General features: G+C 43.3%; 1 protein-coding gene across 1 annotated transcript in view; it reads left to right on the top strand.

Annotated features, from left to right (window-relative positions):
• Nucleotides 1-27,025, top strand: part of OBSCN (obscurin, cytoskeletal calmodulin and titin-interacting RhoGEF) — a 4,979,884-nt gene that overhangs the window by 3,073,105 nt on the left and 1,879,754 nt on the right. The window contains exon 46 of the mRNA XM_044066040.1: nucleotides 22,158-22,424. Coding sequence (XP_043921975.1) covers nucleotides 22,158-22,424 — 267 coding nt within the window. The remainder of the gene's footprint in view (nucleotides 1-22,157; nucleotides 22,425-27,025) is intronic.

Below are 27,025 nucleotides of genomic sequence, written 5' to 3'. Positions count from 1 at the left end.
TCATTCTGACTCACACAAGGAGTATGTCTACTGCTTGGGAGAGCTTGCCTGGAGTTTGAATGCAACATTTGTGCTGCATTTAACCGCATGGCTCTTATAGAGTGCAGGAATAAGTTGTTGTTGAAAGGGTTGGCTCAGGGTGGTCCCCTGACTTCAGACTCTCCTGCCAAGTCCTCTCAGGATCCAAAGAAGAGGCCTTCCCCTCACCCCAGTGGATTTCATTCTCTTACCAAGAAGCGTAGGTTCTCGGATCGCAGATCCCTGGATCTGAATCCAGCCTCTTTGGCTTCGGATCTGTGTTCTTCTGCTTTGAGAGCCTCGGATCAGTCTCTCAGATCCAAGGTCTCGGCACCTCTGAGGCTTTTTGATCTGACTTGGAGCAAGCCTTCACCAGATCTGACCCATTTGTTGGATCCATCTGGTGCACCACTCAAGGCATTGGATCCTTCCAGGACTTTCAGTCCGGTTGTTCTATCGGATACAATCTTCACTGAGAATTCATCATCTAGGTCTAGGAAATCGGATCTGATGCATCGGAGTTGGCCCCTTCCTGGGATCATAGGTCATTGACATCCAAGGCAGGATCTCCAGCTAGGTCAGGTCATTCTTCAGCACCTTCCAGATTCTCCAGAGGCTTGCTTACCACAGATATGGACAAGGTGATGAGGAGTTTCCTCAAAGCCCAAATCGAGTTGGGCTTGTTGTCATCCCCAACTAAGATGCCCAGGGGACCTTTCCCATTGACAGGACTCCACATTTCTGTTCTTATCCATCCAGGTTTGGAATGTCAGGATCAGAGAATTCCTAGTGAGAGGCCAACTGTGTTCAGTGTCCCTCCCTTCTTGACACAGTCAGGGTCCCTGGCTGGCTGTGTTTCGCTGCTCTCAGAACTTGCTGCACTTCAGCCCTGTTAGGTTGGTGCTAGCTCCCTGGAAATGGGGTCAGGCCCAGAATTTTCAGACCATTCCCTTCCCTTCACTTGAGGGCCTCTGCACTGGACAGCTTGGAGCTGATATCATCGGGGGGGGTTCAGTAATGCATTGGAGTCCCTTCTCCCCCCACAGATGGCTGCGGCCACTGAGGAGGAGAGGGGAGACTCTTCCAGCCGATCGCCCTTCCGGGTGGTAGAGAAGACCTTCTTCAGTTTGGCAGTCACCTCTCCTTCTTCTCTAGGTCCTCACCAGCCTCTTTCGGGTTTGGGTGCTGAGGCCTCATCATCCTTCCAGGGTCAGCCCTCCCGTGAGCACCTTCAGGCGGCACTACATCACTTGGGGTTCCTGTTTCTTTTGAATCCTCCACTGAGCCCTCCGTGAAAAAAAACACCTCAGAAGAAAATGTGTAAGAGGAGACACTTGGACTCCCCCAGAGAGTCCCTCACAGAAGACATGGATTTTGAGGAGGGAGACGGGGCCCCACAGACTACCATCTGAGAAGGTGTCCTTTGGGGACATTCTCGAAATTGTTAAGGAAAGAGGCGGTTTGTTTTTCCAAGCCACATCTTCAGAGGAATCTGTGTTCCTGAAGGCATTTGGGATGGGCTCCTCTTCTACTTGAGTGTTCTTCCCTGCTAATGAGCTTGTAGAACTCATTGCCAGCAGGGCTTGGAAGGAGCCGAACATAGTGGAACCGGTGCCCAAGAAAGCCAACAGATTCCTCAGTCCTCCCAAGGATAAGGCTGCTTGGAGCAAGGGCATCCACGACGATGCCATCATGGTGGCCGCTGATACTAAGAAGGAGGTGCATCTCCCAAACAGGGAGTCTCATGCGATTGACCACTTTGGGAAGCGCATACTTGCCTCAGCTACATTCAGACTGAGAGCAGCTAATTATATGGCACACTTTACCTGGCTTCAGAGGGATTTGGTGTCAGAGCTCACCACTTCTCTTACAGAGTTGTTGCCCTCGGAGATTCATTAACTTGTCTCTCCTAAGCTGTTTACTCTGACTTGTTTAGCAAATGCTCCGATGAGGTTGATCTCTAATGTGGCGGAGGCCACCTCTCAAGTGGCAGGCACTGGCATTACCATTAGATGACATGCCTGGCTTCGCCTTTGCAGGTTTGCGGAACCCTTTAAGGTGTCTTTTACAAACGCCCCTTTTGACAGTTCCACCTTGTTTGACCTGTCTGTCAAGGAAACCTTGACCTGCAGAGAGCAGGAGGGTAAGACTCTGTCCGCAGTAGGGATCAAGTTTTCTACTCCTCAATGTTCCTTTTCCAAGTTTCAGAAGGGGAGTAAGAAGCTGTTGTTCTACAGGAATCAGTCTTCCTTCCAGGATGCTCCCCAGGAATCCTCTTCCACAAGCTGGGGCACGGTATTCAATGATAGACACCATTCTACACATAGAGGGGGCCCACAGAACAAGGGCTCTGGAGAACCTTTCTCGGAGAAGCCCTTTCAGCACTACTAAAGTGCTGCCTGACTGTCCTGCCTTGGAGGCAGTCTGGGGCCAATTCTCCCTTCACCCACTAGCCTGGACAAGTCTCACCTCTGATCAGTGGGATCAGCAGTTACATCTTTCTCTTTTCTCAATCCCCTCCAGTTCTAAAATCTCTTCCGGACGTTCCAGCCCACCAGAGGGAGTTGGCCTATGTCGAGGTCCAAGACCTTCTTCAAAAAAGAGCCATTCAAGAGATCCCAACAGGACAAAGAGGGTCCGGAACTAAATCTTGCTTCTTTCCTGTGCCAAAAAAGCCAGGGCACCTGCGTCCAATTTTGGACCTCAGTGAACTAAACCTGTCAGTCAAGAAGTCCAAGTTCCAGTTGATCACTGTCCAGTCCATTCTGCCTCTGTTGCAAAAGGATGATTGGATGTGCTTAGTGGATCTCCAGGATGTATACTATCATATCAAGATTGAAAGATGCTCTTGGGGACATCTGCACTTTCGATTAGGGGCCAGGCAGTGGTGGCAGCTCATCTCTGGCTGCAGGGATTCCAGATCTTTCCGTACCTTGACGATTGGCTCTTTATGGCACCCACCAGGCATCAGCTTTTAATGGCCACCAGTTACACCCTCAACTTTTTTCAGCATCTAGGCATCACAGTCAGTTTGTCCACGTCCAAGCTTTCTCCATGCCAAAACTTACAGTTCATTGGAACGCAATTGGACACAGTGTCAGAGACTGCAGCACTTCCCTTATGGTGAGTCTAGCTCATTTGACATCAGGTATCTCATGTGTTAGATCTAGAGTGCCCATCAGTTCATCTGATTCTTCAAGCTTTAGGTTCAATGGCAGCTGCCATCCTGTTAGTGCCACTCACCAGGTATGACAAGCACGTGCATCAGTGGACCCTGGGTGTCCAGTGGTCCGCTCAGGTTCATCCCATGTCCATGACCATCAAATTGACTCAGGTGTGCAGAAATCATCTCACTTGGTGGCTTCAGTCACAGGACCTAATTTTAGGCAGGTCATTTTATCTTGCCCCTCTCAAGGACACGGTGACCACTGATGCCTCCTTGTTGGAGTGGGGGGGGGGCATTTCCAGTGCAGGACAGTTCAAGGCACATGATCCTCCACAGAGACCAGATTGCACATAAATGTCCTGGAGAAGAGAGCAGTCCTCCAAACGTTGCATGCCTTTCAGAAGTGCCTCCCTCTGGAGGCCATAACAATTCAAATGGACAGCATGGTGGTGGTCTGGTCTGTCAACAAGCAAGGGGGAACACGGTCTTATCTCCTGTGCAGAGAGGCCATAAGAGTGTGGGAATAGGCAACGTCTTCCAGACACATTCTTCTTGCAGCTCACATTTTCGGCATTGCCAACGTGCTGGCTGACAAACTCAGCAGGTTTATCTTGAGTCCCTACGAGTGGTCCGTTAATCCATCAGTGGCAAGTCAGATATTCGACTGTTTGGGTCAGTCATTCTGCAATCTTTTTGCCTCCCCAGTCAACCACAAATGCAGCAACTATTTTTCCCTGATCCCCGAGTCATGCAGGCATGCTGTGATTCATGAATGCCCACCGGGACACCTCTATGCTTACTTTCCTAATCCTCTAATTCCCAATGTCTTACAGAAAGCTCACCCCTCTCATCCTCATTGCCCCCTTTTGGCCTCGTCAGACATGGTTCTCCCTTCTATGGCCCACTCTGAAATATCCTTCCTGGATATTGGATCCCGTTCCAGATCTCATTTCCCATCTCTGGGGCTTCCACTTCCCAACCTCTGTACTCTTCATCTAACCTCTTGGTTTCTCCATTTCCAGTAATCCTTTCGCAGTCCAGGCTTCCCTCCCCGGTGAGAAACATCATCTTGGCATCTCAGAAGCCATCTATGAAGAAGATATATTCCAGTAAATGGAAAAGATTTTCTATTTGGGCCAGACAGTGTAATTTGGATCCTTTTTCGGCCCCAATACCTGATATTTTGCTGTTCTTGTCTTCTCTCTTTCAGGAAGTGGCGGGTTTCTCTACGATTAAGCTCCATTTGACAGCCATTTCTAATTTCCATCTGATTGATGAGCCTACCTTTTTTTCTAAACTGTGCAAAGCCTTTCTAAAAGGGGTTTTTCTTCTTAGACCGCCTATCAAAGATCCTTCCCCACCATTGGATTTGAATTTGGTGCTGCAGTCCTTGACACAAAAGCCCTTGGAACCAGCTGCATCTTGTGATATTAAGTTTCTGTCTTGGAAGACACCATTTTTTAGTGGCCATTACTTCTGCCAAGAGAGTTTCAGAACTTCAGGCTCTAAGCTTTAAACCTCCATTTATGGCCTTTCCCAAGGTCAGGGTATCCCTCAGGACAAATTCTTTGTTTATTTCGAAGGTGGCTTCAGAAGCTAACCTCAACCAATCAATACAGCTACCGGCTTTGTTTCCTAATAACTCTAATAAAGGAAACTATATCTTAAATTGTTTAGACGTTCATAGGCAATTACATTTCTATCTGAAAAGGACTGAGGAATTTCTGAAGTAGGACCAGCTCTTTGTGGCTTTTTTCAAAATAGAAAGGGTCTGGCAGTTTCTAAGGTAACTGTTTCCAGATGGATTGCTAGCTGTATTTCCTACATTTATGACAGCAGGCATGTGAAGCTAACCAGACCAGTTAAGGCCCCCACTCTACTAGGTCTATGGCTATGTCTTCGGCTTTCTTGGCTAAACTTTCCTTGGATGAGATTTGTGCTGCTGCTACTTGGTCTAATTCACACACTTTTGTTTCGCACTATAAGTTGGACTTGGTGTCTAGGAACAATGCTTCCTTTGGTTCCTCTGTGCTCTGGCACATCCTTCCTTGAGGCCACCCAGGGTTCAAACTAGCTGGGGACTCTGACTCATTCTTGATGAATAATGACACGGATAGCATCAGATAAAGAGTTATGTACTTAGTATAACTTGGAATCTGTGCTATCCAGTTTCATTATTTATCACATACCCGCCCTTCTTCCCCCTTCCTTTTGGGGTTCTGGTAGAGCTGGAGTGGTATTTTTCCTTGGGGATATTTTAGTCTCCTGTGCAGATGGTGCTGCATTTTCATTTGTTTAGCAGACTCAGTCTGAGGGTTACAGGTCAGCAGGAGATTATGGGATGGGGAGGAGCTTGAACTCTGGATCTGTCTGTCAGTTGCCTGTTTGGATCTGAGTTCAGATCCAAGACCCATTAATGATAAATAATGACACTGGATAACACAGATTCCAAGCTATGGTAAGTACATAACTCTTTTTTGGCCTGCTGAAGGCCCACTTCTGCTGTCTAGATGTGTCTGGGAATGTGTTGCAATATGACCCTGTCACATTCAGTAAGATATTTTGAATCTGTGCAGTATTGTGTAACATTATTCTATACAAGCAGTTACAGTAGGGTAGATGCATTCAGGAGGAGGAAGTCCCAAACTCAGCAATGGAGGAAGTGCCTGCTGACAAGCCTTTTGAGAAGTTAGCTGCAGTAAAAGACTGTGCTAGATGGAGGCAGGCTCAGTATGCCATGGCACTAGGTCAGAGGCAGCATTTCATTCATATCTATTAAGCATGATAAACCATTGTAAAGAACGTAACATTCGCCCAGTCTGTGCTATACCATGCATAGACTGGCCACACTGTACATCACAGAGGACAGGGCACAGTTATCATCATATGCACAGATAGTACGGGCCACAGTGCCAGGTGTCATCAGCGGATAATTGTGTAAGTATGATAGTGAGTTTGAACAATATTTCATGATGTGTGTGTCGACCAGAATGATGGGTTGGGAAACTACAGTTCACTAGCTAGGGACCGGGTGCTTTATACATTGCTGTGACTGTCTAGAGGAGAACATTGCAGACACCTTTTTGAGTACTTGCTGGAGCATGATCTCAGCAGATGGTGCAGCATTCTCCAGACAGCTGACTATGTATTTGCTGGGACACATGCTTAGTGGATGTTGCAGTACCCACAGGAGACATATGTGCAATATGTACATCCCTTTCCTGAGGGGTGCACTATCATGGGAGGATCATAGGCCTGATTGATACCATGCTGGAAAGATGGAGTGCTTCATGACTGTGAATAGTGGCAATGCCACTGGTGGATTTAGCACAAGTACTCTATCCATGCAAATATCCACATTGCAATGTACATCCCACTGCACTGGATGGTTGAGTGCAGGCGCTGACACTACGTGTCCCTAAACATGTTTTATCCCTTCCATGGTGGCCCTCCCCACTGAAGACACAGGTGATCTAGCCATGGGATTCTTGGCCGTGATGTCTGATGACACATGGGCACCTGCTGCATTCAAGCTTCCTATGCCACATGTCCCTGACATTGCACATTTATCCCATGCAGTCCTGAAAGTCATCACGCAAACCAGGAACAAGATAAGGCCTGTGTTGGTTGGTGTCACAATGTCACTGTTTTATGGCCCTGCAAGAACACTATCTTGCAGCCACGAACACAAATAGCTTAGATTGTAGACAGTATACATGGTGTATTTGGCCATTAGAAAGATATTCCATGTTCTCCTTTTGCTGAATCATTAACCCCCAGGTACATTCACGAAATAACTAGTCAGATTTGTTATGGCAGGTCATCCACTGACCACAAAGATGAAAGCTTTTAGCAAGATCATTTTTTGCATGGGAGAACTTGCTTTTCCACTGTTTATCATGCAGTGGCCTAGTGCTGTCAAATGGAAGTGAGAAATATATGAGAGAACCCTACTTGGCATATGCCTACAAAAAGTGAAAGTGTAGGATGCTAGTGTGAGAAAAAGAGTCCTCCCCACTGTTTAACACAGTCAACAAACTTCCAGTCTTTTTCATCCACTTGCAGAACCACATTTCTTGTGTCTAAAGTACATCTAATAGGAATGACACTCTTTAGTTCTTGGGTACATAGGTTCATAGTTAAGTACTAGGCTAGCTGTTTTTGTGAACCATTTTAAGTTTAACCAAATTCCTTTTCAAATGTGAGAAACAAACACCGTACCTTGTGAATATGAGGTAAACACCTTAACCAATGTACCAACCATCAGCTTGATTTATTCATTAATTTCACATTATTGCTGACCTTCCTCATCATCTCAACCTCTCAACACTCTTGATTCTTCTAGTCAGCTCCTGTGCTGTTTTCTTGGAGTCACTTTCCTTTGGAACAATAGAAAAGGTTTCACTAGCAGTTTCTCTCTGTGGGATTTGTTATTGCCAGAAGTATGAGAAGCAGAGTACCCCTCAGCTTGCTTGCTCACTGTTGGCTAAAGTTTCTTGTTTCTTCCTTAGCGTGTTCTGCACCCAAAGATGTCTATGATCCTCCAAGAATAAAATATTCTGAGGGCAGCTGGATATAGCAACTTGACTGTCACTCTTGCCCATCATCATCCCCTGCTTGAGTTTCTTCTGACTGACATAGAGTAAATAATAATTTTCCACAACACTGGTGTCTGCAGTTTTTACCATTTTTCCCTTTCTGCTACGGTTATGTCAGCAACAGCTCTTTCTGCTCTATGTCTGTATATTTACTAATGTAGGCTCTAACTGCTTTCTTATGGCCAGACTGGAGTATACACGTGATGTACACTCTCAATTAATAAAGTCAATCTGTGGACTACCTCTCTGGATGCTTATTTATACTTTGATAAAATAAGTGCAATCTATTCCATCTAGTTTCTCTGGTATACCAGAAAATCTTAAGTTTTCTTTGTGTGGTCTGTTTTAACTGCTATTTTTTTGAAATGGTTCTTTTTGAGGAATCTCATATGCAGTCAGGTTTTCCTTCATTTCACACGTTGATTTCTGCATTTGTACCAGCTCATCTAATTAGCTACTTAAAGCTTCTTTTATTTATTCCAGAATTTTGTTGCTTGACTTTATATTTATTCCTTCAGTCTCACTTATTGTAAACAGCTCAGAGTACATTTAATTTATTCTTTCCTTTAAATTATTGGAAACTATGTCCTGTACTAATGCTGAAACTTGGACAGCTTTTGCTGAACATCTGCAAAGTTCTTCTCAGCCAGAGTTTTGTCTTTTACTTTTCTGGTTGATTTTCTTGTGCTTTCTATAAATTTCTTCTTTAATGGCATCCAGGCAGTGTAATGACTAGTCAGTAAATGACCTTTACCCAGATTGTTAACTTTTACTGTCTTTTTTGACACTTTCAGTTTTTACTCTAGTCAACTTGCTGATAAGTATTCAGTCATCTTGAATGTCAACTCTATGTATTAACCTTGATCCATGTGCCTCATACACTGTGATAACTTTTGGAGCATGGCGGGCTTGGTCCCTTTCCCTGCTGACTGTTAATTAGCCTTTGTATGAGCCCACATACAGGCCCACTCTTTCCTAACTTTCAGATGTCATCTTCAAAAACAATACAAATGCCATTCCATAAGAAAATGAATGTTTGAAATATCAAAAATAATGTTACTTGAAAAGGCACGCTCATTGCACTCTCTTCCTTATCTCTATCAAATCCCATTTTACTGTAACTTATGGTGAAAGGGGGTGTCCCACTTCACTGACTGTGACCAGTTTCAGAGAAATAAATTCAGTTTTCATTGTTATCACATCTGAATCAGGGAAATTAATTTCAAAAAAGTTAACTACTTCATCATTTAATTCATCCCACTCAAAACAGGGTCCAAATGGAGAGATTAAAATCAGCAGGCAAATGAGAGCAGCATTACTGGAATTAAATTCATCCTGAAGTCTCTCAAGTCTTGGTGAATACTTTCACAAGGTGGACCCTGTTTTTACAAAGTCTCACCAAGATGGCACTGACATATAGACTGTATTTTGTACAGCTTTACCATAGACAGAAGTGGGTTAAAAATAAAAAAACATGGCTGGGTGCACAAGTCCCAAGATAAAAAGTGCCCAGTCCTGGTAGTCACACTAGTGCCAGGACTAGAAAAAAGGACACTGTAAAATCTTCAAGACACACAGACATTTCTACAATGGGGTTAGGCCAGGCTCAGGGGGAGGATGGTCCCCATGTTGTAAAATGAAGTAGTAGTCCACAAAAAACACTAAAACTGACAGGCCAGAAAAGAGCCATAAAAATAATAGAGTGGAATATTGAGGATAAGAAAGAAATTATGCAGTGGTACTACTATGCAAGAAGCCAGAATTTCCAGACATAAGATATAAAAAAAGATTAAGAGAGAAGTTAGAGCAAAGAAAAATACTTGCACAAAAAAACTGTCAAATGCTTCAGCTGCAAGTTTGCAGTCATTAATACAACAGATTTATGAAAAAAACATATATATCAAGAAACCCTGGGCTTTTTGGAAAAAGAAGCAACTAGAAGTGAAAAAATATAAAGAAAAATATCTAGAGATTTTTGAAAGGTATAAAAAAGAAACTTGGACATGGGAAAGCAAGAGAGATTTGATGTGGTATAATGTTTATAGAAAAGAGTAACCCAAAGCCAAACTAAACAGTACAAAAAAAAAGCCGCTCCAAAGATATTTGAAGAGAAATACAGGCAAAGGCACCAGATATGGAAAATGTCACAGTACAAAAATAAGATCACAAGGGGGGAACATAGAACAAAATATTAGTAAAATAAAAGTTAAACAAATAGAAGCTGAAGTTATGGAGCTCCTGCAAAGTGGCTTATTCAGTGTAGAAAGTCTAACACAGGTTGTGTCACAGCATGATGGAATAATGAGTCCCCAAAGTAAGGAGAAACAAGAGGAGCAGGAGACATCTGAAGAAGAAATATGGAGATGAAAAAGAGATTTAATATGGTGCAGTATGTATGCAAAGGAGAAAAGCAGAACTAATCAATATTTAAAAATCACAGTAATGGAGAAGTTAAAGAAATAGAAACTGAAGTTACAGATTACATGCAAAAGTGAAATATTTACTTTAGAAAATCCAACTCTGGTAATATCACAGCATGATAGAACAATGAGTCCCCAAATTAAGGAAAAACCAGTGGAACAGGAAGTGTCTGATCAGTTCCCATATGAAGATATTTTGGAACCTTAAGCAGGAAACCAGTACAAAAGTTCAGGTGGAGTTGCACAGCAAGGGAAGGAGCAGGAAATGGTAGCAATACTGGTACAGTCAATCTTATGGAGTGATAAGCTAGTGAGTTCTCATATGAAAGAACAATGGATGCTACAGGATAACGTTGAAGATAATATGTCACAGGAAGATGTTCTGGAACTTTTTGTAGACTGTCCACAGGAAATAGTTAATAAAGAATGTGCCCTCATTTTAGAAAAAAAGATCTAAGGGAAGAGTTTTTTGATTTAATAGAGATATATAGACATATTAAGATTGATGAAAGAAATAGATTACAGAAAGTCCATAAGACCCAAAATGTTAGATGGACTGACTGGAGAGATGATTTTTTTAAGTTGTGCTACAGAATCAGAATTGCGTAGACATGATAAAGCCTTGCTGTGTATAATTATGGTAGCTGCCAAAAAAACAATTACTAGAAAATGGAAATCAAAGTCTAGACCTACTTTACTAGAAGTAGAGAATATAGTAACAGAGATACAAAACAACTGGAATTGTGATCTTTAGAAAAGGGAAGGAGCAAACTACATAGAAAAAAAAAATGGGAATTTTGAGAAGAGTAAATACAGAGCAGGAATGAGGTTTAAAAGGCAGGATTTGAATGAGATATAAATATTACTTAACTGACAATGACTAGATGTTTATAAGTGATGTATAACGTTAGCAACAAAGTTGTTTCAATGGTGTCTGCAACTAAAGTGCTATCATTTTGTATGTTTTTCATTTATATAGATGTAAGATTGCATTTGTCATATGTGAAAATTTAATAAATATGCTTGGAAAAATAAAAAAGGCCCAATATATTAAAAGTCTGATAAAACAAATGAACATAGTAATCGAGACTATTAAAATAAATTCATGTGATATAACAGAAGTAAAGACAATATATTACTGTGCAGCTAAATTAATAACAGATAAAGTCTTACCAAAAAATACATGGCAATAAGGGAAAGGAAGGGAAGAAATCAAATGCCATCATGGAAGTATCGAATAGAGAAAACTATAAAGCAATTAAGACGAGAAGTGTCACTGTTAGAAAAGTATAGAAGAGAGAAAAGATCAACAAAAAATTCTTAGAAAGACATATGTGATAAAAGCAGTGCACAGTATTAGCACAGACCAGGATCTATCGTATACTGTTTCAAATAATAAACTAAAAAGATTAGCACAGGCAGAAGAACTTAGACGATATGATGATAAATATAAAGGAAAAGTACAAAATAAGCAATTCATTGATGGACCTAAAAAAGTTTTATAGACAATTGAGAAACAAAGCAAAAGGAATAGAAACACCACCAAAAAAAAAGAAGTAAACATATTTTGGAGAAATATCTATGAAAACCCTGTGGAACATAACAAAGATGCTGAACGGAGAGAAAGTTAAAAAAAAAAAACAGTAAGAAGTTCAAATGTACAGGGTATGAAATGGGATGAAGTAACAGCCAGAGAAATTGAAACAAAATTAAGAAAAGCTCTTAAGTGGAAAACCTCAGGCCCAGATGCAGCAAAGTGTTAACATCTTTGCACAAAGATTTAGCACTGACTAAGAACTACTTGTATGCATACCACAAACAGACACCAGCCTGGTTAACAACAGGAAGAAGGATACTCCTCCTGCAAGCTGTAGACGAATAACTCACTTTCCAACGATGTATAATCTATATACTGGAATTGATGCTGACAGAGTTTATAGTCATTTGGAAGAAAACTCAATCATGGCAATAAAGCAAAAGGGTAACATAAGAAAGTCATATGGAGCAGAGGATCAGTTGTTAAATAAAGTTATAATGGAGAATTGTAAAAAGGAGAAGAATCTATGTATGGCATGGATAAATTACAGAAAAGCATTTGACAGCATCCCACATTCACGGTTAAAGTAGTGATTACAGATGTATAAGATACACCATGTATTGATCACTTACATTACAGTGACCATGAAACAGTGGCAAACCACTGTGCAGCTCTGCCATGATAAAGCACAAAATCTGATGTTGTTAATCTTCATTCATTCCTTACTGATGGGTTATCGGTTCCATCCTCGGAACTGAGCCGGCCTCATACCAAGCTCACGTCAGCCAAAAACCCTCGAGCCAAGATCCTACCCAGAATGCTCTGCTCCGTTACCTCAGATCTCGTTTGCCACGTTGCTGTACAGTCATGTCAAGCCACTCTCTGTCGGCTAAGTGAACAATTTTTTGAAGTTTCTCTATTGTTAGTGTTTAAAAAGTTTTCAGTCAGTTACTATCTCTATACTCCTACCCTATCATAACTTTAAGGCGCTCTCCCTATAGTTTTTTTCCCTTTTATTACCTTTTTCTTACATTTAAGGTAATTTTTCATTACTATCGTTGGTAATACTTTTTTATCCCTTTTTTTTTTTACCTTTCTGGGTTGCTTTCTTAACTTCTTGGTACTGTTGTTCTCCCTTCATATCATTTTGTCGGATAAGAAAATTAGTGTTGGTTAAAAACAATGTACAGAATGCAGCCGTAAGTTACCGCTTTCTGATGGCCATGATTTATGTGTCTGTTGCTTGAATGTCTCCCACCTTTCAGTGGATCCCCAGTGTGGAATTTGTAGAAATTTTTTGACCAGGACTCTCAATGAAAGGAAGAATAAATTAATTCTGAAAGGCTGCTTTAAAACTCCTTTCTGCGAGGTTATCTCTGGGTCGGAGGGCTCACCCCCTCCTGCTAAACCCCATAAGAGGCGTCCTTCTTCTTCCTCCTCGAGGTCGGTCACTTCATCTCCCTTTAGAGATCGCAAGGAGTCTACTCACAGAAAGGTAAAAATTTCAAGCCGGGCGTTGCTATCTGTGGTCCTTTCAGACCCAGCATCGGCACCTCCTCAGTTGAGTCTTACTCCAGCTATGTCCTCTTTATCGCCACCGGCACTAGAGTTCCCGGTGCAGACACTTACAGCTTGACAGTTTCGTCACAGCCTTTATTGGCACTGTCTCTATAGGTACAGTCTCCTTCGGCACTGTTGGTGCAGACTCATTTGGCTCCATCCTTGCCGATGCTGTCAACCTCCAGGATGCTGTCCTCTATGGTGCAGACACCTTTGGCACCGACATGCTGTTCGGTGGAGTCTTTTTTGGCACCATCGTTACCAGTGCAGACACCCTCTGTATTCATCAGTGCAGATATTTGCCACACCGCCCTTTATGGCGCATACACCCTCAACTCCCATGGTGCTGCCTTTGTCGGCGCAGATAACCTCAACACCATTCTCCTCGGTGCAGACACCCTTGGTTCCGGATTCTGAACCACACGAACTAGCAAGGACTAAGCATTCTCCTTCCTTGGATCAGTTTGTGGGAAGCCAATATAGCCCTTTTTTAGAAAGGCCAGAATCTCCTTCAGTTCTCTCTATGAGGTCGACCAGGAGCCTTTCAGAACAGGATGTGTTGCAGTATGTCGACCAGTTGCTTGTGGCCAGGGGTCTCTCTCAACCATCGAAAGCTATGTTCCCTCTTCCAGGTGACTGTATTTTTCCACAGACTCCAACGTACACTCCTCCTTCGACTTCCAGGGAAGCATCAAAGCCCCTTCCTTCGACAGCAGTTCCCTTCCTTCGACACCAACAGTGGACCTCACTTTGGAGCCGGAGTCGTCCTTTTGGCCCTCAGTGCACCGGGCATCGTGCTCTTCTCAGGATACTGGCTGTGCCATGGGGGTAGGCATTCTTGGTTCCACGCCAGTTTTTTTCTATGGCACCCTCCGGGAATCTTCCTCCCCTCATGCTCCACAGTCCTCTTGAGACCCATGATCTGGGGTGGCTTGTCGGAGTGGGGTGTGACCCCAGTTCCGAGGTTGTCATGCTCAGTTCTGGGCTCCCACCCCTCTTCCAGTGGTGTGACCTTCCAGGCCATGGAGAGTGCGCTTTCCTCCACTGGCAAACCCTCACTGTCGGAGTCCTCGCCCTCCTCTATGCCGCAACTATCGCAAGCCACAACCACCAGACACCGGGCACTAGAGCCTCAGGTTTCTCCCACTCAGGAGATTCCCTCTTTGCAATCTTCCGCAGAGCTCTACACTGAGGAAGTCCCTTGCAAGGCTTCATGAAAGAGGAAGCACATGGACTCCACTGAGGAGTCTTTGAACGAAGATATGGACTTTGATGATGGGGAAGGGTCCCCATGGTCACCCTCTGATGAGGTGTCCTTTGGTGACATCCTCAAGATCCTAAGACAGAGGGGTGACTAGAAGTCCTCTAACCCTTCCTCAGAGGAATCCGTATTCCTGCAGGCCTTTCGTGCCCGGCCCCCTACCTCCTGGGTTACCCCACTGGCCAGTGAGCTTGTCCAGCTCATTGTCAAGCATGCATGGAAGGCTCCTGACACTTTGTAAGCTATACCTCAGAGGCCCGACAAGATTTTAGCTCCCCCTGTTGAGCATCCCCATTGGTCAAAAGGTCTTCCAGTAGGTGCCATGGTGGTGGCGGCTGCAACCAAAAAGACTTGGCAGAAGAAAGCCAGACTGGCCATCCGCCCAACAAGGAGTCCCTGTTGATAGACAGACTCGGAAAGTGTGTGTTTGCTTCATTGACCTTCGCTGTAAGGTCCTTGAACTACTTGGAACACTTTACAAGGTCCAGAGGGACCTTATCAATCAACTCTGTGAAACCTTGGCAGGAGCTGTTTCTGTTTAGGTGCTCTACAACGTAGCTTCTCAGATAATGACCCTAGAATCGATATCCAATTCTTCCATGCACCTTATTTCACACACAATGGAAGGAGCGGCTAGAGCAGCAGGCGCAGGTGTAGTCACAAGACATCATGCCTGGATGTGCCTTTGTGACTTTCCAGACTCCTTTAAGGCTTCCTTTATGAACGCCCCCATCGAGGTAGCTTCATTGTTTGGCCCTAAGGTTAAAGATATGCTGGCAAGGTGCAAACTAGATGGCAAGACCCTGTCTGCTGTTGGTGTCCGACACTCCACCCCTCAACGATTCTACTCCAGAAATCAGAGGAGCGGGAAGATGTGGCACTGAAAATCAGAGGGCTCTTTCCTTGATGCATGTGCCGAGTTCTCCCCTAGAGGGAGGGGGGAAACTCCAATGGAAGACGCCCCTTTTGGGGCAGGGGAGATCTGCAAAACTGGGGTTTCAGAGATTCTTTCTCTGGGCAACCCTACCAGTGCTCCTGAAGCATTGCCCATAATATCCATCCCCTTCTATCTGTGTCCCACCTCACCCAGAGACTTACCTGATGTTCCACCCAGTCAAAAAGAAGCATCAGCACGCGAAAGCTGAAAGCTGTTACAAAAAAGAGTCATCCAAACCGTCCTCCCAGACCAGATAGGATCCGGTTTTTACTCAAGGTTCTTTTTAGTACCAAAAAAGACAGGGGACTGGAGACCAATTCTGGATCTCAGCACACTGAACAAATTTGTAAAAACAGAGAAATTCCAGATGGTCACGGTTCAGTCTATCCTTCCTCTTCTGGAAGAAGACAATTGGATATGCTCTGTAGATCTTCAAGATGCGTATTACCATATAAAAATGGACAAGCTCTCAAGAAGATACCTCTGCTTCCGCTTAGGAGCCAGTCACTACCAATTTTGAACACTGCCCTTTGGTCTCTCTACAGCCCCCAGAGTGTTCACCAAATGCATGGCAGTGGTCATTGCTCACCTGTGACTTCAAGGATTTCAGACTTTTCCATACCTAGATGACTGGCTCCTTACCGCCCCTAACAAACTTCTACTGGAAGAAGCCCTAGACTACACTCTTCTCACAGCTCAATGCCTGGGAATCACTATAAACTGGTAGAAGTCCAACACGATCCCAGCACAATCTTTAGAATTCATTGGGGTTCTGTTGGACACGAGGAATTGCACAGCATCTCTTCCGGATCACAGACTTCAAAGAATAAGACAACAGGTTCAGCCACTAATCTGTCACCACAAATCCTCTGCTCGGTCCATACTCCACCTCTTGGAGTTGATGGCAGCCTCGATCACCATTGTTCCTCTGGCCATATTCCACATGAGACTTCGTCAGTGGCTACTTCTCACTCAGTGGTACCCTCTACAACATCATTTGTCTTTTCAGATAAGTGTAACTCAGAGATGCAAGCAAGATTTGCTCTGGTGGACATCTCGATATCCCCAACAATGGTCTCACCCCTTCAGCCCACATCAGCCAAAAGCCACGGTGACTACGGATGCCTCCCTGATTGGGGGGGGGGGGGTTGTGTCAGGGAGGCATTTGGTCGGAGACAGAGGCCCATTTGCATATCAATGTCCTGGAACTGAGGACAGTGCTGTTAGCATTGCAAGCATTCCACTCAATTCTTCATTCAGGGACTATTGTGATCCAGTCCGACAACATGTCAGTGGCCTGGTACATCCACAAGCAAGAGGGCACCAGATCTTATCCATTTTGCTGAGAGGCCTTAAGAATGTGGCAATGAGCGAGAGCTTCCAACCGCTTTCTAATTGTAATGCACATTCCAGGGAACTCCAGCGTGATAGCGGACAAATTGAGCAGGTGCATTTTACAACCTCTCGAGTGGTCCCTCAATCCTGTGATAACGTCAAGAATTTTCAACCACTAAGGCCAGCCTTGCTGTGACCTGTTCGCCTCCCCAGTCAACTACAAGTGCAGCAACTATTTTGCCCTTGATCCCCCCTCGAGGACCGTCACCGAGAGACACTCCAGTCCATGCTTGGCCCTCGGGTCTGCTTTATGCTTATTCTTCTCTTCCCTTCATCTACCAATTTCTGAAGAAAGCACGGCAGTTGAAGAGCAAAGTGATCCTCATTGCTCCATATTGGCCTCGACAAATTTGGTTCCCCTTCCTCTGGCCTCACCTGCAAGATCAACCATGGATTCTCAATCCACCCCCAACATTGATCTCCCATCCACAGAGTCTGACTCACCCCAATCTAGCAAGCCTGAAACTGACAGCTTGGTTTCTCTACTTCCTATGATTGCCAGGCAGGATAACCTCTCTTTCCCGGTGCGCAATTTTCTTATTACATCTCATAAATCATCCACCAGGCTAATCTAGCTCAGTAAATGGAAAAGGTTTACATTATGGGCAGCAAACAAACAATTGGACCCCTTGTCAGCCCCAGTTTCGGTGCTATTAGATTACTTATCAGATCTTTTTCAATCTGGGGTGTCAGCCTCTACTATTTGTGTTCATTTAGCTGTCATTTCTAATTTACACATTGGCTTTCAGGACTCTTCACTCATGTCACATAGACTCTGTAAGACTTTCTTGAAGGGAGGTTTTCACTTAAAACCTCCCTTTAAAGAACCAGTACAACCTTGGGATTTGGCCTGTGTTCTACAAGCATTAACAACTCCCCCCTTTGAACCTGCGTTTTCATGTGATCTAAAGTAACTCTCTTGGAATACTTTGTTTCTGGTTGCAATCACATTGGCCAGACGTCTCTCAGAAATTCAAGCCTTATGCACCAAATGTCCCTACCGTATCTTCCATAAAGATAGAGTATCACTGAAAACTAATTCTTCCTTTTTACCGAAAGAGGTGTCAGAGCGGTCTATCAACCATTCTATTGACCTCCCAGTATTTTTTCCTAATCATTCTTACAAGGAAGAGTATTGCCATCACTCCCTATATGTTCACAGGCAAATACGATTTTATCTGGACAGAACAAAATCTACCCATAAATCAGACCATCTATTTCTGGCCTTTTCTGGACCAAGGCTAGGTCATCCTGTCTCTAAAGTTACATTGACGTAATGGTTGAGAAATTGCATTACCTCATCTACAACAAGAACAACATCACCTTGCATCACAAAGTGAAGGCTTATTCTACAAGGTCTGTGGCAACTTCAGCAGCTTTCCATGCTAGGTCCCTCAGTGACATTTGCTCAGCTGCGACTTGAGCCAAACCCCATACTTTTATCCTTCATTACAAATTGGATTTTACCTCCAGAGAAAGAGCTTCTTTTTGGTTCCATGGTGCTCAGGAATATCCTTCCATGAGGGCCACCCAGGGATACAGGTAGCTGGGGACTGACTCTGTCCCATCAGTAAGGAATAAACGAAGATTAACAACATCAGCTAAAGAAGTTATGTCTTACCATAATGTTCCATCTGTGTTGTTGATCTTCATTCATTCATTACTCCCCACCTTCCATCCCCCTCCGGAGGTTCCTGGTTGATCTCATATACTCCTTTTTCCCCGTTATTGTAGGTCTGTTATAACCAGAAGTAGCCTCTACTTTTGTCTGTGAACTTGCAAACTCGATCTGAGGTAACAGGGAGCAGAGCATTCTGGGTAGGATCTTGGCTCGAGAGTTTTTGGCTGATGTGAGCATGGTATGAGGCCGGCTCGGTTCTGTGGATGGAACCGATAACCCATCAGTAAAGGGGTCTATATTATAACATCGAAGTCTTACAACTTTTAGTGTTATAATATTGAACCCAGTAGAGCGAACGCTGGAAATAGCGAAGCAGCAGAACACCGAATACTTTCCTATGGAAAGTATTTGGTGGGTCGTTTCTGCAGCTTCGCTATTTCCTCGACTGTGGAGTGAAGGTTACGGACCTGGTTAAGGTAATTGTGCGAACGAAGGTGAGTGTGCGATTGGGCGCGAGTTAGGTGAGTTAGGGTTAGGGCGTGGGTCAGGTAAGTGTGCGTGGACATGAGGGTTAGGGTGGGGTAGGTGAGTGTGCGATAGTGACGGACCTTAGGGTTAGGGTTGGGTTAAGGTAAGTGGATAGCTAGTGGTGTATGTATGGTTCAGTGTAGGGTTTTGTGAAGTGTGTATGTGTGTGTGTGTGTGTGTGTGTGTGTGTGTGTGTGTGTGTGTGTGTTATTTATTTTGGTGTGCTACTCTGACTGTTCGGTTTTCTGGTGTTTCACTCTACTGGGTTCGATATTATAATATTCGAAGTTGTAAGACTTCGATGTTATAATATAGACCCCAGTAAAGAATGAACGAGATCAACAACACAGATGGAAAGTTATGGTAACACATAACCTTTTTTTTTTTTTTTTTTTTTTTTATCTCAGGGATAAAAATTCAAAGGGAGATATTCCAGGGTGCTCTTTATCACCGCTGTTCTTTTGTCTTGCCCTTAACCCGTTCAGGTGTTTACTTCATAGATTAAGCCATTGTTACCTTTTTGATGCTAGAAAACAACAAAGTGTAAAAGACTTCTCATAACTTCTTGTGGATGATTTAAAACTGTTTAGTGCATCAAATGAGGAGCTGAAAAGAAAGTACAAGTGGAATCGGTCAGGAATGTGATGTAAAGGAAAAGGGTGTATAAATATTTGGGAGTTAATGGAGGATCAACAATAAAACATGAACAAATGCAAACAAAACTCAGTAAGGAATATTTTAGAAGACTAAAATTAATACAGAGAAAAGTCTTTACATCTGGGAACAAAGTCCAAACTATAAACCAGTTTGTTCTTCTTTTTCTAACTTACAGTTTTAGGGTATTTGATTGGCCCCAAAAGGTATTGGATCAGTTGGACAGGAAAGCAAGAAAAATGCTTCACACTTATCACATGATATATAAAAGTCAATGTATACCAAAATTATATATTCTTCATTCTGATAGAGGTATGAGCCTCCTGGAACTTGATTACATGTATACATCTGCAGTCATGGGACTGCAAGCATCTGCTGACGTCTCTAGCTCCAAATTTATTGAAAATTTTGAAAGATGGTGAGAACAAATCTAAGATGACTTCCCTGCTTAGTTTAGTAGAAGCATATTGGTGTCAAGCGGGAATGGAAACCAAACCAGAAGTAGACAAACAAAACAAAGTAAAAAAACTAAACAAAAGAATATAAGAATAAGGCTTGGATGAGAAGGCAAAAAATGTGGAAAAGGCATAAATATAGTTGCAAGTACAGAAAACTCAACCTCATGCCAGTCAGGATCTGATGCAGGAATGGATAGTAGAGATGAATTTAAACCAAAAGATGAAAGGTTAATATTAGCAGTCCAGGACAGTAGACTATATACACGTTGGTTTATAAAGTCCATTGAACATGTGGGAGAAATGCACGTTGTGTAAAACAGAACTGGAAACAGTCACACATTTTGTTACTGGGTGTGATACACTAATGGCAGAGGGCCTGTTTACTGAAAGGCATAATAATGTGGCAAGACTGTTGCTTTGGGGATTGTGCAAACATTACAATATTGAAGTAGCTGAGAAGCATTGAAAACATGAGCCACAAACCATTATTAAGAATGATGAAGTTTATATCATATAGGATTATCCATTACCAACAGTTCAAAAAATAGATGCAAGAAAACCAGATGAAAGAATCCATGAAAGGAAGACAAAAGTAGCATTGGTCATTGAAATTGCTACACCCAGTGATTACAGTGTCTTATGTACAGAAAGACACAAAGTCATAAAATGCCAGGATTTACAGGCAAAAACAAGGGCAATGTGGAAGAAGGATACACAGACGGTTCCAACAGTAGTAGGAGCAAGGGAGCTCATAAAAAGAAATTTACAGTCTTATTTAGATATGTTATCATTACATGTAAGTCCATATGAATTGCAGTAGGAGTCAAGTGTGGGCACACTGCAGGTGCTGCAAAGAGCACTTTTGACTAATATCAAAAAAGACTGAAACAATACTAATTTTTCTCAAACATTAATCATACTTTGACTTAGGAATGGAGTCCATTCCCATCAAGGTATCAGAAATCCAAAAGACGTAAAGAAATTAAACTGAGAGAACATCCTGTATCACCCCATGAGGACAGCATCTCCTTCCCAGAGGGGATTATCTTTCTGCTGTGGAATAGGAATGCCAGGAGCTCACAGCTTTTGCCTTGTATGGCTTGTTCTTTTTTTTTTTTCTTATTTCCTACTGTCATTGCTGTCTAGCAGAAATCAGGCATTGTTCAGTGCTTGCTGCTCTGGGTTCAGGGTGCACATGTGCACATCCTGATAGGAGTATTCTACACCTGTTTGCAGGTAGTGCTTTCTGTTGTCAAAGTACTTCAACCATTGAATAGCCGTCAACCAGCTGATTCAGGAACTGTTTGACATCTGCCTTCCTGGTTGAATTTGCCTACTCACTCCCATCTCACCCTAACAGGTCCTCCCATGTTCAGGCTCAGTACTGAAATCCAACATTCCTGGATCACATTTGGAGAGCTTTATCATTTTGTACCATAGAGATGACATATCCATGATATTCTGCACTGGTTATGCTATTAGCCTGCAGGTCATAAAGACATTCAAATCTTAACTTTTTGCTGCATGAGATTTTTGGTTGTATTTTGCAATTAGAATTCATGGTTCAGTAAGGTGCTGTCTGTTGGCACTGAGAACTGGACATTTGATTTGTGCTGTAAGCTCTTGGACTGATATTTATAATCTGATTTGAATCCTCGCAGTGGGTCATGCTGCTGGTTATAATGAAAATAAAATACTGTATACAATTACACTGAATAGAGTAAGCAGTCTGTGTAACACATTGTTGTGACATTAGTCTACAGGCTAAGACCCTTCTCTTTGTAATTAGAGCCATGTGTTTTGTGTTGTAGACTGTGTGCTGACAGGCAATGTTGAAAAATAAAGCCATTGTGATTTCCGGTTCTCTACCTAAACTGTATTGGTTATAAACATAATTAAATTATTCTGTATTGTTACAGTTGTTTCAGGAATTGTGTACTCAGATCGTTGATACAGTTTACCCACCCTAAATTATTTTTTGTTTTATCATTTTTATAATGTTAGCTACTCCAGTACTCTTCAAAGAGCAACTTCAGAACAAGGAAGCAGAAGAGGGTGATACAGTGACATTGCGCTGTAGACTTAGTAAATCTGATGCCCCAGTGGAGTGGAAAAAGGATTCTGTATCTATTACTCCAAGCAAAAAATATGAAATAAAGCAAAGAGGTTCCACTCTGGAGCTAATTATTCATAGCCTAAAGCCTGAGGACTCTGGAGAGTATACCTGTGATTCTGGGGAACAACAGACTAAAGCGTTGCTGACTGTGCACGGTAGGTAGAATGCCAGTGGACTGTAGAGTAGAAGAGTGAAGCCTGTACTTTATTTTACTTTTTTTTTTTTTTTTTTTTTTTTTTTTTGAATATTTGTTTACTGGGGTATAGCCACAGACCTAGGTATTTGTAGATGTTCATCGTGTTTCACTGCTGCAGTCATTACACTTGGGTTATCCTGCCGTCAGGCGGTCCCGCAGTCGGCCAGAGTTCCAAAGTCTTGGTCCAGCGTCAGTTGCTGTCGCTTCTTTCCTGGCGTCAGTGCACCAGGGGTATATAAGATGCAGCCAATGCCATTTTCTTCAATCTTTCTTGCTGCATGATGCCCGAAGCAAAAGCAGTTTGCAAGTGCCGGTCGGCCGACTCCTGAGATTTTCGAATTCATATTTCAGAACCAAAGTCTTCAGTAAAGCTAAGTACCCCGTTGGGGAAACTTTTTCTTGCCTCAGACCGATGTCAGTAAAAGTTAATAATTGTATTTCTTGTGGGAAGCAAATACCTCATAAGGATTTCCAGTCTTACTGTATTCCATGCCTAGGCCCAGATTACGACATCACTAGTTGTAGGTTTTGTGCTAGATTTAACAAACGCACTATTAAACGTCAGTTTGATTTTGCATGGCAGTACTTTGGCCGAAGGTTCAATTATACCATGCCGTCGAAACAACCGACGACCGGAATACACAAAAAACGCAAAGACAAGGATAAGGACAGGCAACCGAGGTCCAAAACCGATGATGAAGCCTCTTCCAGGCCAGTTGCCAGTTCGCCGGTGCTCAGTGAGGTGCTTTCGCAGCCCCTGACTCCCGCTGCCTCAGAGCCACAGGCCGCCTCCGACTCCCACATGGAGACATCTAGGCCTCTGGAAACTCAAGGTATTGGGCCTACGGAAACTTTTCCCTCAGATGGGTCCGGAGCCGCTGAGCAGGCATCGGCTTCTGAGGGTGTCTTCAGACCTTCACAGTTTACAATCAAAACAACAGCCAAGTTAAAAACTCCATTAAAGTCAAAGAAACAAGTACAGCATTCTCCTGGACAGGCTTCCATGCCTAAGAAACAGATGCTCAAAATGGCCGAAGACCTAATTACTCTGATCAGGGGTTCCCATCCCCCTCCTGATAAAAGGCCTAGGCAGGATACAGACTATGATTCCTCTGACCAGGTTTCCATTTCCTCTGATTCCTCTTCAGACCAGGGATATTTTTTACCCCCCTACGAGGTCTCTGATGCTGAAGAATCTATACCTTCAGCCTCTCCTCCTGAGGATTACTCTTTTGGGGAAACTTTAGATACCACGAGGGAGCATTTCCATTGGGAGAGCCAGGATTATTCAGAATCCAAGAAAAGGCTCAGAGATTTTCTGTTATTGCCTCAGCACAGGCCCCTGGCTATTCCGCCTGTGTTGGATATTGTGGATGATGTGTTCTCTGAATCTAGTTTAACCCCTGATTCTTTGACCCCCCCCAGCTCCAGTCAAGCCAGACAGGTTCTACAGAGTCCCTGACTCTCACAAATTTCTTTACAAAAACCCTGCTGCAGACCCAGAAACTATTTCCCAGGGTCCCAAAGGGGTAAAGGCTTCCACTGCAAAAAAAAAACAGTTCCCTCTGACAGGGATTCCAGAGCATTGGATAGATGGGGGAAGAAAGTTTACACTTCTGCAACACTAGCAATAAGGGCTTTAAATTGCCAGTTCCACATGCTTAAATACCAACAATATTTAATGTCTTTGCTAAAACAAAAAAATGCGTACAAGCTTAGAAGGTCCTGAACATAAAGAAATGCAGGACTTATTGCATGCAGCTGAACAAGTGGGAAAACATACTCTGCAATGTGGTTTTGATTCATTAGAGGCATCTTGTAGAGCCGCAGTTACAGGATCTGTGATAAGAAGGCATGCATGGTTAAAAGAACAAAGTTTACCTGATCATGTTAAGGCAAAATTATTGGATGCTCCTTTACAGCATGATATCTTGTTTGGTGTTAAGGCTGAAGAGGTATTAAAGAAAATGGAGGATAAAGCAAAATCTATGCAGATTTTTTACAGGTACAGCCTCCTAGATTTAGCAGCAATTGGCCTTCTAAGAATTGGTCCTTTCCAGTGTCAGACAGATCACAAAGAGGCAGATACAGACGCCCAAGAGGCAGATCTCAGCCCCAAGGCTCTTACAGACCTCGACAGTGGGGTGCTTCAACCCAAAAACGAGGCGAAGACAAGTCACAGCCATTCAGGAAACAGTCTCAATGACTTACCCTTTCAAATGCCAACCCCTCACCTTTTGGCAGCTCCCTTAGGGGGGAAACTAGCACTTTTTCAACAAAACTGGCATATAATCACCCAAGACAAATGGGTACTGAATATTGTGTCTCAAGGTTACAGGTTCCATTTTCACACTCTACCAAGGCCAAAAGGAATGCCAAACCTGCCTCAAAATCAGTGGGCAGAGGCACAACAGCAAATTACAGCTCTCATGGACATGAGAGCTATTCAAAAAGTACCAGAACAGGAACAAGGACAAGGTTTTTATTCAAGACTTTTCTTGGTCCCCAGAAAGGACAAAGCTTGGAGACCCATACTGGACCTATCGATTCTGAACACATACCTGGATATACCAAAATTCAAAATGTTGACACTACAGCAACTTCTTCCCATGCTGGGCAAGAAGGCTTGGCTTGTTACTTTGGACCTCAAAGAGGCATACCTGCATGTCCCAGTCAGAAAAAAAATGCAGAAGATACCTCAGATTCATAGCTGGCACAAAGCATTAACAATTCTCTGCACTGCCCTTTGGATTATCTACTGCGCCCAGGGTCTTCACAAAGTGCCTGGCACCAGTAATTGCATTTTGCAGACAAAAAGGAATTCAAATATATCCTTACTTGGACGACTGCCTTATTCAAGCAGAGAGCAAGGACATTCTACTACAACATCTGGCATTTGTAAAAAGATTACTAATGGGCCTAGGGTACACAATAAACTAAAAAAAGTAAAAACTAGTGCCCTCACAAGAGATAATATTCATGGGTGCTAGCTTAAATACAACTGCCCAGATGGCTTATCTCACGCCAATCAAGCAAAGGCAACTGACTCAGTATTTTCATTTGATGGCAACAAAGACCCAACTCCCTGCAAGAAAAATTCTGCAGACCTTGGGGTTCATGGCATTTTGCATACTACTAATTCCATATGCCAGACTGCATATGAGGAAGTTACAATGGTATCTGAAAAGTGTATGGACTCAACACTGCTACAGTTTGGAAGCAATAATACCACTCATTCCCTGCCTTCAACAGGAGTTTCAATGGTGGGCACAGGCATGTCACCACGACAAGGGACAGCCTTTTACTTTACCCACATCTAGGCAGACAATAACAACAGATGCATCGGATTACGCCTGGGGAGCACACATGGCAGGACAATGTGTCCAGGGCAAGTGGACCACAGACCAAATGCATCTCCACATCAATCAAAAAGAAATGCCCTGACAGCTTTCAAGGACCTTCTGCATCCAGGACAATTGCTACTAAAGACGGACAACACCACAGTTATGTGGTACATAAACAAGCAAGGGGGCACACATTCCTACCCTCTATGCAGACAAGCAATGACTTTGTGGGACACAGCACTGACCTATCAAGTTCACCTGCAAGCACAATTCCTGCCAGGAAAGAAAAATACACTGGCAGATGACTTAAGCAGAAACATCATGGATCCTCACGAGTGGAAACTAAATCCACAAGTATTCAGCATGATAACTCAGAAATAGGGGAGCCCAGACATAGATCTCTTTGCCTCCCCCTCTGAACTGCCAACTACAGAAATTCTGCATAAGGACTTACCACTCACAAGCATGGAAAGCGGACGCTCTCTCATTCAGTTGGAAAACACTAAAAGTTTATGCCTTCCCACCACTGCCTCTCCTTGCAAAGGTACTCCTAAAAGCCAGACTAGAGAGGCCACAAATGGTCCTGATTGCTCCGGACTGGCCACGCCAGCACTGGTACCCAATATTAAGGAAAATGGCTCAAGGCCCAGCATGGATTTTACCTCAAATACCTCATCTTTTGACTCAGCAAAACAATCAGATCCTGCACAGCCAGCTCAAAACCTTAAATCTGGCTGCATGGCAGATTACTTAACCAGACAGTCAACACTCCTCTCTAAAGCTGTTATGGGTGTCATTCTGGAGGCCAGGAGGCCCAGCACCAGGAAATCTTATTTAGAAAAGTAGAAAAGATTCTGCGCTTGGAACCAGGATCAAGGCCTTGACCCTCTTGTCCCAAATATTCCTCAGATATTACAATACTTAACTGAGATGCTGGACAAAGGCCTTTCCTTTTCATCTATTAAGATCCACGCCTCTGCTATTTCAGCTCATTACAACACGGATCCTCCTGTTTTTTTCTCACCCATTACTAAGACAATACCTCAGAGGGGCTAAAAACATAAGACTGCCCCAGAGAGCACCAACACCAACTCGGGACCTCAACTTTGTTTTGGAAAAACTTACTTTACCACCTTTTGAGCCAGCCATTTCAGCAGATTTAGAATTTTTGTCATGGAAAACTGCTCTGCTGCTGGCAATAACTTCAGCACGAAGA

Source organism: Protopterus annectens, chromosome 3.part0 (assembly GCF_019279795.1).
Source record: "Protopterus annectens isolate FY-2018-M chromosome 3.part0, PAN1.0, whole genome shotgun sequence".
Lineage (NCBI taxonomy): Eukaryota > Metazoa > Chordata > Ceratodontiformes > Protopteridae > Protopterus > Protopterus annectens.
This window is presented reverse-complemented; position numbering and strand designations above follow the sequence as displayed.